Here is a 13278-nt window from a genome sequence, read left to right on the forward strand (position 1 = left end):
CACCCATTGACGTTCTCGCGGCAGTGGTTGTGCCGCGGTATTTTGGTTTTCTTAAATTTTGTTTAGGCAACGCGTTTTGGTCCGCAGCACCGGGGCAAAAGACGACCGGAAGGCCTCGGTACTGCTTCGTCAAAGAAATACAAAAAGAGTCGGTATAAACTGTCGACAGAAGAACGGCAATTATTATGATGCTCCAATAGAATACATACGATATAACTGCTATTAAACAAGGTTTACATTAATAGCAACATGGCAATGCCAAGAACGAAATAGCAAAAAAATATTTTTCCCCTTAATCTAGTTTGTCTTTTTTCCTCGCTATACATCATTAAAGTTTCTTTCAGTACACACTTAAATTTACTGAATGAGATACCAGAACTGATGTAGGTGAATCTATAAGCACGAGTTTTGGCAAAAAAAAAAAAAAAGAACAGAAAAAAACAGGCCCAGCAGTGCGAGATACAAGATATAAAGAATGTAGGTGGATCTATGGGCACAAGTTCTGGAGAAAAAGAAAACAGAAACAGGCCCTGCAACTGTCCTTCACTATCACTTTTTTTCTCCCTATATTTCCTTTTTTTCTACCATACCGATTCTTTCTCTTTTTGCATCTCCATCTGCCTGCACCCGTGAGCAGATCCAGCAGATTCGAGCTTGCGTGGTATGATCTGTTAGCAGCAGCGCCAACCAGGTTTTTACCGTTTTCCTTCCTGTGCACAGGAAAAAAGAAATGTTTAGGCTTCTATTTTTGTTTAAAACCCACACTCATTAAATTACGGTATAATAAATGCACCACCCAAATACACATATGTGAAACATGTCAATGCACTATAGTCAGTTACAGGTCAAGAAGGTAGCGGCAAATGCCCCTCAAAGGGAATCACATATCCCTCCGCCACCTCCGCATCCAATAGCGTTCCACCGTTTCCGTGACGTTGCGGCCAACGCGCGAGGAGGGTCTTGCCTTTCTGTACATATTTGCTTTATTTTTCGAATCTGACTTAACACTGTGGAAGCCACGGGAGGGAGATTAGAGTTCTGCCCCACCGACGGAAACAAATGCGACTTTCGGGGATTAGCTTCAACCCCCGGTGGATACAAAGGCTGCTTTCAGGGGCTCGGTTCCCTCTACGATGAATACAAAGGTCGCTTTCTTAAAAAGTGGGATCGGAGACAAGTTGGAATCTATTGAAGCGGAACAAGGAGCGTTTCCAGTGAACTCTTCTTTCGACTGCGGAGAGATTTGAAACGGGCGCATCACACTTGTGGGAGGAGCTTCTCCTACCTTCTTGACTTGTAACCGACTATAGTCTCCGTACATCAGTTTATTTATACAAATTTGTTTTTTACACCAAAAAAGCACTTGAGAACACCCTGTAATGGCTTGCACACGACGTCATCACATCGGGCTTGTGGTCATTCCTACTTGCTATTTCATAGAAAAACATTCGGTGGTGCGAAATGTTTGCTACAAAAGGTATGCACTCAGCTGCATGGCCACCACAATGGCCGATGAGGCGACGTCAGTGCAGTGCATGTATTGATTTCCGACGCCTGAACCGCCGACATTCTTTCGTACAGACAAGGTGGACGGCAGCCTGCCCATCCTCCCGAGGGGTCAGCACGCCTTTGGGTTCCGGTTCCAGCTTCCCGAGAGCTCGCTGCCGTGCTCGTTCGAATCGCGGCCCTGCACCGTACGCTACTACGTCAAAGTCACCATGGACATACCGTATGCGTCGCCTCCGCAGGGCATGAAGTACTTCACCATCATCGGACCACACATTGACTGCATGGAGGAACAGTATCTCGTACGTGCTTCCTGATTCCATTGAATCGTCTTACGGCAAGAGCATTTATTTCTTTTTATGATGGGTAAGTGTCTGGCAACATTGTCCTTGTGGTCAGGCAGCCCTTTGAATAGTTCCATTCTCGTGTAGCATCGCAGTTTCGAGATGCAGTTAAAGGGGCCCCACAACAGTATCTGAACTTGCCCTCTTGTTTGTGGTTTCTAGCTTCATAGGGATTTGGACAACTCGGGGACAAGGAGGAAGTTGCAAAATATTAGCGCACCATATTTTAATCGAACGACACGGAAATACCTGAACCTGCTGTGGCGACACATGGTGTTGAAAGCGTACAAATCATGATCAACATCACTTGAAAGAACTTTGTGATAGGTATAGAGCCGTCAAAATGAAGTTTTAGAAGCGAAATAAATATTATAATTCAACAAAACATCTCAATGCTCTTTTTTTTTTTATTAGGGTTAGGGTGTTTTTGAGTATTTATGAGAAACGTCGTTATACAGAAGAACTGTAGCGTCCACGAGCAGCTCCTTGCCCCAGGTTAAGTCGTCGATGGAAGACAGTGAACGACTGACCGAGTTTGAGGGAGGCAGTTTGCCTTCCGTTGAGCCTTGCGCAGGTTTACACATTCAAGTATGACAATGCCCAGCTTTGCACTCTTTTCGAAAATGCGGAGCTGAAACTCCGACAGGCAACTGCAAAGGTCTAAAGCAGGCAGGCTTAGCAATGAAACGAAGAGTCAGAGATGGGCAAGTGGCTTCAGAGAGGTCGCCTACCCATTGTCAAACCTCTCTTTTTGTGGGATATTTGAAGGGAAACTGACAGGGTATTTATGCTCGCCAAGATTTTTATTTGTACATGACATATCACAGCCCAACTACCCAGAACACAATTTGCGGCTCGAAATTTGTTTTCTTTTCGCCCAAAAACCATCCATCGAGAACTTGAGTAGCGCTCACTCTCATCTCCGTGGTAATGTGCCATTTTCTATGGTTTAGACACAACCACCAAATATAATCAGTCATGGGTCATTGAAGGCACACTCTTAGTATTAAAAATAGAAAAGAATTATGACACCCAATTTTTGTGGCTTCTAAAAATCCGCAAATATGTTGATTAAAAAAAAGTTGCACAGCCACGTGACTTCTGTTAACTCTCTCCTCCTCTATATTTCTTCTTCCTCCATAATCGAGCTTCGGTTTCGGTTTCGAGCAGTTGCGTTTTTTTTACTTAATTAAAAATATATGTGACCCAATAGCGAAATATTGATTGGGTAGTCTTCTGACACCATAATAAATCGCCTGGCAAAAAATAAAACAAATTTTGGAGGCTGTCAGTGCCCATTTAGCAGTGGTTCTTAAATCCCTGTTGGGTGATGTCTCATTCGTGGAAGGTTTCTCAGCGATGCAAATAACCACATGGGAAATGTCATTTGTGGAACAGTTCACACCAGTGCTTAACGACAAGCTGGCGGAGGATGTCCGTCGGCAAGATGTTCCACAGCATTTCCAAGTCCAAGCCTTTACCTTATCTCTAGACCCCATCCAACAGGTGCCGAGTAGTTCTCGTGACATTCTGTGTAGCCTCTTCAAAGAGTTTGACGAGTGCAAACAGACGGGTTATGTGTGGCTTGCTGTGTGTGCTTCCAGAAACCGCTTGTGGGCCAGGACAAGCGCGCGGTGTGCTGCCTGTGCTGCCAGAGAGGGGTGGTGAGCCTGCGGAGCGCCCTGGAGCGCTCCGCCTACTGCTGCGGGGAAAGTCTCCGGCTCAAGGCCGACATCGACAACCAGAGTGAAGAGGAGGTTCGGCTCAAACTCAAACTCGTTCAGGCGAGTTGTCCAATGTCACATTTTTCCCAAAAGGAGTGAGGGAGCAATGAGGGATCAGAGACTGATGAGATATTAAAAAAGCTGTTTACTTATGTACAAGCAAAAAGAAGTATGTACATAAGGGTGAGAGTAAGAAATTCAATGCAAAAAAAAAGTAAATGGATGGAAGTCTCCACAAAACATAATACACCCTCAAAACCCAAAGACACAGGTACTGTGTGCTAGCTGCTGGTCTCTAAACAGTTACAACACTGTCACTGTCTAATTAGTTTGGAAGAAGAGCAGTTCGCATACACTTACACGACCAAAAATCCCATCAACGGTAACCACTCCTTGGGACGAGGCCAAGGCTTCTGGATGCTCGCGGGACTTGTTGCTCAGACTCGACGAAGGGCTCCCAAGGTTCCTTGGAGCGGAGCCAAGGGGCCTGGGCATTGCGGGATGTGCCGTGCTGTCGCGATGAAGGAGCTGACCTGCCTTGGACCGGGGCCAGGGGGTCGTCCAGGGGCGAAAAACTAAGTGCCGGAGCTTTTCCTTCTGCGCACCGTTTCTCTCGGCAAACAGAACCCAACTCGCGCTCTTGCAGTCCTCGCAGTTGCACCCCCACAACTCTTCACGTCTTTTCCGACTTTCTTTTTTTGTTTTTGCACTGACGAAAAACGTGCCATCCACCTTATTTTTTCTGTACTTCATTCCACCATACGTCGGAGCGTAGTCCGAGGCCAGTGACGTACCAACTTGCTTTTGAGTTAGGGGGGCAAACCAGCCCCCCCCCCCCTTCCAGGGACAGGGGGCGGTGCCCTTGGTATCCTTTGGGAGCTGCCCGCCAGTGTTTGCCCTGCCCAGTAGTGGCTGTTTCAGGGGGGGGGCAAAACACATGCCTTGCCCCCCCGGTTGGTACGCCCATGTCCGAGGCCAAAGGGCACACAAACGCAACAGACTAAAAACGCAGGGTAATGTCATGTTTCCAGCATTTGATCGCTTGATCCATGGATGATGCAGACGCGAAAAAACAATGAATACTGCGACGTTGCACTTTTAGCACTGCTTTATTGGTTCAGTCAGCTCGTAACATTGGCTGCATTCTGGCTCATGTTGAAATAAAGTATATGGTGGCAGTTGTGAGACAAAGGCAATAGCCACCATCACTGGAACCTGATACAGCATACTAATGCAAAAACAGACAATCGAAATTGGTGACTGTATATGGCAAACTCAAATTTCCCTCAAATACTATGTATGCTACTGGTTCATTTGGAGTCTGAACTTCTAAGCGTCAACCCCATTTGCAGGCGCGTACGACATGCGCATTCCAGGCAATATCTTTGAAGCCTTTAGGTGTGTCGGAAACCTTTCAGTTAGAGAAGTGGTGCTTTCTGGCGGCCTATGACAGAATGGCAAATCCTGTTTCATCTGCTCTTATCAACAACAAACAAGACACGTAAAATGGGTTGTGCTGATACCAACAATGAGACCGATTCGCTGGCTTCTCCAGCACCCTGCTAGTACAGTGCAATTCACAAGTAACGAAACCGCCTATAACGATGTACTGCTTATAATGATCAGTTTCTAGAGTTTCTAGACTAGAAACAATCAGTTTCTAGCCCAGATACAATGATAATCAGTTATAATGATTGAATTTTGGAGGTTTCTCATTATTTTTATAACTGGATTGCACTGCATACAAATGCCCAGATTTCACAGCGCTGCTCTTTTGAAGACTCACAAACCTTTCAGAAGTGCTGATAAGGTGAACAACTTGAAAAACCGTAGTTGCCAGTGGGATTCAAGCCTTGGTTCAACCGGGCCAATAACAAACCGAACCATTCCTAGCGCAAACTAAAACCAAATTTGATGCTCAAAGGCCTACTTGCACCAAGATTTCGGGCTCTCAAATATGAGATACAGCTCTGGGAAACGTGTCGACGCGTATCCACTTGCAGCACGTGGAGTTCTTCATCGACCGGGGTGTCCTCGGGGTGAACCGGGAGGTGTCGCACACGGTGCTCGAGTACCGGGGAGACCAGATCCCACCCCACACACGGCACAAGTTCGACAGCTCCAACAGCCTCGTGGTGCCAGTGATGCCCCCGACGCTGGTGGGCGTCTGTCGGCTGCTCCAGATGTACTACGTCCTCAAGGTATGCCGTGTGAATGGATGGATGGATCGGTGGATGGATGCTGACAACCTTACCCTTCATAGCGAGCGGCAGCTTGCATCACCTAGCCTAGAGAACCCTGCGCCTTCTTCCGAAGGCCCAGGGGAAGGCCCAGGGTTCCTGACATTAGTCACTAACAAAGATGAAAACTGCGGGGTGTCTCTTTCAATCGCCCGGCGTCCAGCACACCCTCGTTGCTTTCCGTCGTGTATTGGCTGTGTGTGCTTGCTCGAGGATCTTGAGACACCGAAGTGTTGTAGCAGGTAGGGAACTCGCACTGGAGGCGGGACAACTGAAAGACCCCCTTGTCGTTCTCGCGTTGTCAGTTAGTGTAACGAAAAAGTTGGTTTTGCTCTGGCTTGGTTAATATTGCCAATAAAGAATGGCCCAAAAAAGATGACATTTTGCCAAGGGACTCTGGTTTGGCTCAGTGGTGTTGCCAACGTCTCCTACAAAAACCCTGGCTTTGTACCCTCTTGGTTTGAGAGAGGAGGAAAAGAAGATTTTCTGCATGACAGAAAATCAAGCTTGTGTGCCAACTCCCTAGCGGTATTTGCATGAAAGAAAGACCTGGGATTTTTCCCCAGAGCATGCGTCACATCACGCAAAATGTTGTGGTTTTGCAATACAGCCCCAGTGTGTCAGCTCTGCAGTGGAGGGATGCTCAGGTGTACAAACAATCTGGGTTTGGCAGTGTATCAGTTGGCTTTACACAATATCCTGAGGCTATTGTACTCGAAAACAACCAAGCTGAATTCCGCGATCTTTGCAAGGCACATCTTAAAAGTGTTCTTGGTTAGTCAAACTGTCTATTCCAATAGTTATTTCTTACAACTTGTTTGAGTTTCTTATATTTCTTTCCATTATATGTATCCTGATCTGAATTAATCTTAGCCATTATTCAGCAAACCTCACTATTTATATTTGTCTTGAGAATTTACTCTTGTTTGTTTCTAAATGTTTGTTTATATTTCTTGACTCCCCCCTCATGTAATACACTTCAGGAGAAGTGCCTCTGAGGTATTAATAAATTAAATTAAATATGATGTTGTTTAAAAGCTTTGTCGTCGAGTGTAGGAACCACTAAATTTGCCCGCTGTGGTGTCAAGAGTGGAAACCGTTGAATTCGTCTGCTAGCGCCGACATCCCCGTCGTTGGCACGCACTGCTGGCATCATGCAAATCCCTCCACAGATTGTGTAAATACCACTTTAGTGATAGAAAATGGAGCAACTGACCTTCACACTTTGCACCGCTGATGACACTAGTAAATCCAGGAGTCTTGGTGGATAATGAGGCTTTGTGAATAACCGAGAAACCGACGCATTCTCTTCAGGTGTGGATCGAGATGGAGAAATCGGGCGACGACCTCATGATGAACTTCCCCATCACCATTGCAACGTGTCCATTCCGGATCCCAAACTCCAAGCAGGAGCCCAACATCGACTATGGTGAGCCAACGTTTTTTTCTCGTATTGCTACATATAATTAACTAGACTTTGTTTCACCTTAGCATGTACCGCAGTGAAGTCAACAAGTGCGAGATTCTTGTTCTAGGACACACCTGGGATGCACAAACCTTCGTGCCAAAGCTACGAGCTTGAGTATCTAGCCTATGCCACAGTACATCTTCGAGTGAAACCAAGTGCGGTGTAGCCGAGACATGGGAACAAGCTTCACACTTATAGACCCCTCTAAAAAAATCTGGCAACAACAAAAATCCGCTGAACGAGTCTAACAACATTGGGTGGCCGACAAGGTACAATGACGCAGCAAGGTGGATTACGACCAGCAAGGTGGATTATGCACCAGCAAGGTGGAAGGTGCCGGTAGCCCTTTCCCCTCTTCTCTCTCGCTCTCAGAATGGCTCTACCCACGATGAAACGGTCTATAGGATAGGTGGTTAACCTATTTTATAGATTCTGGCGATTTTTTGAGCTACCGAAATGTATTTTCTGAATACCCGGCGGTGTCTACCCTTTCCTGTACACTATTTAGTATTGCGAAATTCAAAATAGCGACATCGCCAAACGAAAACAGTACAAAAACCAACATTCAAATATACCCACACTTTTCAGTGCCATGACACTAGTGGAAGACAGGCTTGCCAGTCGAGCAAGCAGTCTAAAAAATAGACTATACCAAGCATTTGTTCTGTGCTGGTGTGCAGGCACTGGAGTGAGCTTCCAAATCATTCATCTGACACCATGAAACTGCTTGGAATCACTGAACAAATTCCACACTCCAAGAGTGAACCCTTGCCTTCTGCTGGTGTCACATTTTCGCTGTTGCCAGTAGAAACTTTCAGTTTGAAGAACACTGTGAGGCCCAAAATTGTAAATTCAATAACCTTGCAAGACATATATATCTTAACCTAATATTTAGGATACTATTTCAGCAATGTTTGTTGGTGTGTTTAGCAAATTTTCAGGCAGATATGAAGAAATCGCCACAGCACCCCTTTAAGCACTCCCTATTGTTTTGTCAAATGTCCTCGCAAAATTTGGGATCCTGCGAGTTTCTGCCACGGTTCCAACGGGCCCGTCACCCTAACCCTGAACTTTACAAAATAAGTCATGCCACAGGACACAGCCCGAGACTCAACTCCATTGAGTGTGCCCGTTTAAGAAACCTCACCAAAGAGACTCTCTTTGAAGGTTCTTCGACAAGGCATTCATGCCCATCTACTGGGTAATTCAAAATTCAATTTCTTAACCTATCGTGCCACGACTTTGTGCAGCGTTGCCCACAGATGGTGTATCTTTTTGTAAATTTTGCAAAGTGCGAACTTACCTGAGGAAAAAGTAAAGAAAGAAAATGGCTTAGCTTCTATGGAAACGCAGTGAAGCCACCGGTCTTTAAACAATACGGCGCTGCTTCGCACGGGAGACAAAAGACTGCGCAAGCGGTCGCGATGCCAACTGCCGCCAACGAACGAGCATACAGCGCCGAGAGCTGGCGTCTTTAGCAGACAATCGTTTAGACTCAAAAGCGGTGCACGTTCCGCAGGTGGCGACTGTCGCAGAAACAAAAACAGGCGCGGTAACAACAAAGAACTGCAAAGCAGACGACATCAGCACCCCTAAAAAGACAGTCAAAATATCCCAACAAACCATTTTTTAATCCATTATCTATTCATTCAATATGCTTTCTTAGTAAGGATGATAAAATAATGCATTGGCAACTGATATCAGAAAAGCTCACGCTGCTTTTGAGTCGAAACAATCGTCTGCTAAAAACGCCAGCTCTCAGCGCTGTATGCTCGTTCATTGGCGGCAGTTGGCGTCGCGACCGCTTGCGCCATCTCTTGTCTCCCGTGCAAAGCGGCGCCGTATTGTTTGAAGACCGGTGGCTTCGCTGCGTTTCCATAGGAGCTAAGCCTTTTTCTTTCTTTACTCTTTCCTCAGGTAAGTTCGCTCTTTGCAAATTTTACAAAAAAAATGCACCATCTGTGAGCAACGCTGCACAAAGTCGTAGCACGATAGATTAAGAAACCGAATTTTGCAGTCGATTTAAAGAGCCTGGCCACTCCTTGAATCACCCAGTAGATAACTACAGAAACATGACCCACCAAGGCACCAGTTGCCGAGAAAAATGAATTCGGCTCGAGATCTGAATTTTCTTCTACAAGAGGGTGCTGCAAGGATGGGCCCCTCAGGGGTGTCTCCACTCCCTTTTCGTCTGTCAGGTGCAACGACGATGCAGAACTTGAAATATTTGCCCCGAGAGGCATATCAAAATTAATAAGGCACGCAGGCTGACCAAAATGCATCTCACATGAGAGGAGGCACACAATTAAGTGAGAGGAATTTATCACGTGTGTGACCGGGCCCCACCCCAGCAGGTGGCATTCGTTTTCCTGGGTAAACAACATCTCGGACAGGAGCTCTTTGTTTTTTGTACCGTCTCCGGCAGTTTTGTTAGGCAACAAACAATTTAGGGAGCATAAAGAATCTGCCCTTCAATGCATTTGCCCTTCACTTTCATAAAAACCAAATCCTTGTTCATGAAAAAAAGAAAAAAAAGAAACTGGCAGGGTTTTGACAGCTGCAGAAAAGGCAAGGCAGACATTGTGACAACTAGCAGACGACACCACTGTGATGTGGCAGTGCTGCAGCCACCAGCACCCACCCAAAGTAATCCTCAAGTCAAAGCTCGATACTATGATGTCACTGTAACCCTTGGTGTGAGGAGCAGATGAACTTCCTCACCATACAAAAATAGTTGAATTCCGCAATTTCTGTAATCCCCAAAACACTAAAAATATGCTGCCTAAAAAAAAATATATATATATTGTGCGCATGGTTGGGGATTGAAGCAGGCCTCATGACTTTTGAGTGTTGCCGGCTTCGGCTTCAAGCCAATGATATGACTGCAGCGAAAGAACTAATGGTGGAATCTAGAGACGTACCTGCCAACCTGCCTATTCCAAAATATGTAAAACTCCCGCAGCAGGTGCAGTAGGGTGATTTCAGATAAGATCGACCAAAGGGTGGCTGGTCGACATTTTTAAATCAACTGATGTTTTTATATGACATTGTCTAGTGTCTGGTATAAACGAATCCACTCTTAGTTTTGACCAGAAAAAAAATTTGGAGACAAGAAAAATCGTAAGGCAGGGAGAGGTGGACAGTTGCAATAACGCGCACTGATGGAGGGGACAAGTTTGAAAGTGAATAATTAAAACAATAAAATTAGGAGAATTTTAAAACTTTTTACAAACAAACTATGGGTACAACTTGCTTGTAATATAAAGTAATAATATTTATTAAAAATTTATTTAGTTTTCTAAAAATTGTCAAACATGCCTGCTCGAACGACAAATGGCAAACTTTGGAAATCTGTATCTCATGAAATAATTTAATCATTATTACATAACTTGCAGACATTATTTTACTAATATATGGCTATTATTGAAAAAATAAATAAGGTATCTGAGTGACACAATAGTTACAATATATTTAGGCAAACATGGGAAACAAATCAAACAAAGAAAAATTCCATTGCGAATAAAAAAAAAAACACCACCTTCGATTTTTTTTAAATTTGGGTACCCTGTTATACTCTATTTCGGCATTCATTTCTATTAAAAACATGTTGCATCATTGCACTGTGAAAGAAGAAACAACTCCCCAAAGTAGGGTCCTTTTTCAAAGCCTACACTTAGCAGTGTCCTATACAAGAAGTGACTCTGAGTTCCAGTTTCATGAAACTTGCACAAATCTTTTATATACATTTATTCAGATGAGGTCATTGATAAAAAGAGTGATCAATCACACAGTAAAAGGGAGGAGAAACTATATACAGCATTTTACATAAGCGTACAAAGTGGTATCATATTAGAGACTAATGATTTGAGAAAAGATGATGCAGTGTGAAGTTGTACCTTCCGGTATATTTTACATCTAGAGTAAAATAAATAACTTTACTTCCACACACAAAAACAAAGATATAATAGTAAGATATTTAGGTTGGCTGTGTATTTACGATTACAAACAATTTCAGGTGACGGATGCCATAGTGCCTAACTGGAGCAGCTTCGATGCTCTCGGTGTATGAATGAATCATGGCAAGCCGATATATTTTATCCTGCTCGAGGATAACATTTTGGGATTTTTTTTATAGTGATCAGATAAAAATTATTAGTAACCACCAACAAAAACAGTAGGTTAAATACCCCGTGAAGAAAAATGTGATAAATAAGATGTCCCTGCATTCAAAATGAGCAGTCCTTGGGAAATCGAATTCGGCACTTTATGCTAAGGTTTTCCTCGCTGTACCCATTTAATAAAGTTGCTTCCAAGCAGATCCGACTGTCCGTGCTACATATACGTCATAAGTCCCTTCTGTTGATGACTTGCTGAGCCGCCACGCGTGCCAAGACTGAATGCCAGGGAAGGCGCGCACCGTCAGCCACTCTTCTTTTTTTTGTTCACGATACCGAACAACCTCATTTTCGTCCAGATATACAAGATGCACGCCTTTCAGTTTCTTTGATAGAACGCTCACCATTGTCCTGGCCGTCTGAATTGCGCTTACTGAACGTTCTCTCAGGTTGTTCAGTGTGGCCTGGTGCTTCACGAGTCCGCCAACTCCGTCACATGCATTTTTCCCATGTCCAGATGCAGAAAATAACCACTGGGCTTGTGGGCAATCGTCCTTTGCAAATTGGTGAAGCTGGTAGCGATTCTTGAAATGACTGGCGGCGCCGTCATTTACGTACGTCACGTACGAGTATACCGCAACATTGTCTTCAACCCACTCCTTCACTTTTTCTAGAGCCAAGCAAGCGTGAGCGGCGTCGTGACACAGGTCCTCACTGATGATGACAAAGCTGTTTGTAGATTTTCTTGTCGACTCGTCACTACACATGTAAATATCGAAACTTGTTTTTTTTTCCAGTGATATGCTTGCACTTCGTCAGGAAGCACGATGGTCCAGTTTTCAGCAAAGTCAAAATGAAAGACAATGCTCCCGCGCTGCATGCACTGTTTTTCATCGTAGATCGCTTTACCTTGCGTTTGCCAGATATGGTTGTGAAGTAACCAACTTCCAACCGTCACTTGGATGACTTTTAGGAAAGTCTCAGGTTCCAAAGTTTTTTTCACAAGGTCGCCGGACCCCCATGTTGCAAGCACAATCTCTTCATCCTCCGGGATATCAAGTTCCTGGAGTGTAAGAAACTGGCCTTTTGGGCAGTGATCACGGTCTCCTTGAAGGCACAGTTCTGTTGCTGGGTCGCACAGAAATGCCGAGTTCATTTCACCAGTGTTGAATGTTGAGCCTGTAACGTTCTCTAGAGCGGCAATACAAAGATAATAATTGGCGCAGCGCACACAAACGCACACTTCCTGGTGTGGAATACATTGGACCCATCTAGGGCGCAACGAATAAAATTTCGTTAGCCCAACGCTGGAATCGGGATGCTTGTCTTTGTATATACGGAAGGCCTCTCGTATTGAGCGTGTCATGAAGCGCTTTGGCACAAACGTTTTCTCTCCGTTGAGCATGACAGAGATGACGTCCTTCTGGTTGGGACTTTGGCGCGAACATTGTAGCTCGTCTTTCGTGAAGTACTCTAGGGCAGCAGACAGGTTCTCAGGGCTCACCTTGCACCTCGTGTAAGGATCCGGCTCATACCACACGCCATGCTTTTCCTTGAGTTTTCGGGATTTAGTGATGAGGTACATTGAGGCCTGTGGAATCATCTTTTGAACCTCATTCTTCGTCAGTGTTGACGGCAGGAGTGTAAGCAGTTGACAACGTTTTCGGAGAGAGGTGGCGGTTTCAAAGGCCTGCCGAAAGTTGTCCACCCACTCAGTGCATGTGGAGCATGTTGGTTCGGACGACCCCGATGGTGCGTCCCTGTCGTATGCAATACGTAGCCTTGAGCGTATATTCTTGACAGCAACCTGCTCCAGTTCTGTCTGCTTTCTCTTGACATAGGCAGGCCTGTCCCGACTTCTTACGACGCTTGGTTGTCTCA

At 45.0% G+C, this 13278-nt stretch overlaps 1 protein-coding gene across 1 annotated transcript in view; it reads left to right on the top strand.

Annotated features, from left to right (window-relative positions):
- LOC8023710 (arrestin domain-containing protein 3) overlaps positions 1–13278 on the top strand; it is a 115761-nt gene that overhangs the window by 95489 nt on the left and 6994 nt on the right. The window contains exons 4-7 of the mRNA XM_029994466.3: positions 1582–1808; positions 3455–3634; positions 5578–5775; positions 7129–7243. Coding sequence (XP_029850326.1) covers positions 1582–1808; positions 3455–3634; positions 5578–5775; positions 7129–7243 — 720 coding nt within the window. The remainder of the gene's footprint in view (positions 1–1581; positions 1809–3454; positions 3635–5577; positions 5776–7128; positions 7244–13278) is intronic.

This window comes from Ixodes scapularis, unplaced genomic scaffold (assembly GCF_016920785.2).
Source record: "Ixodes scapularis isolate PalLabHiFi unplaced genomic scaffold, ASM1692078v2 PGA_scaffold12__126_contigs__length_90152505, whole genome shotgun sequence".
Lineage (NCBI taxonomy): Eukaryota > Metazoa > Arthropoda > Arachnida > Ixodida > Ixodidae > Ixodes > Ixodes scapularis.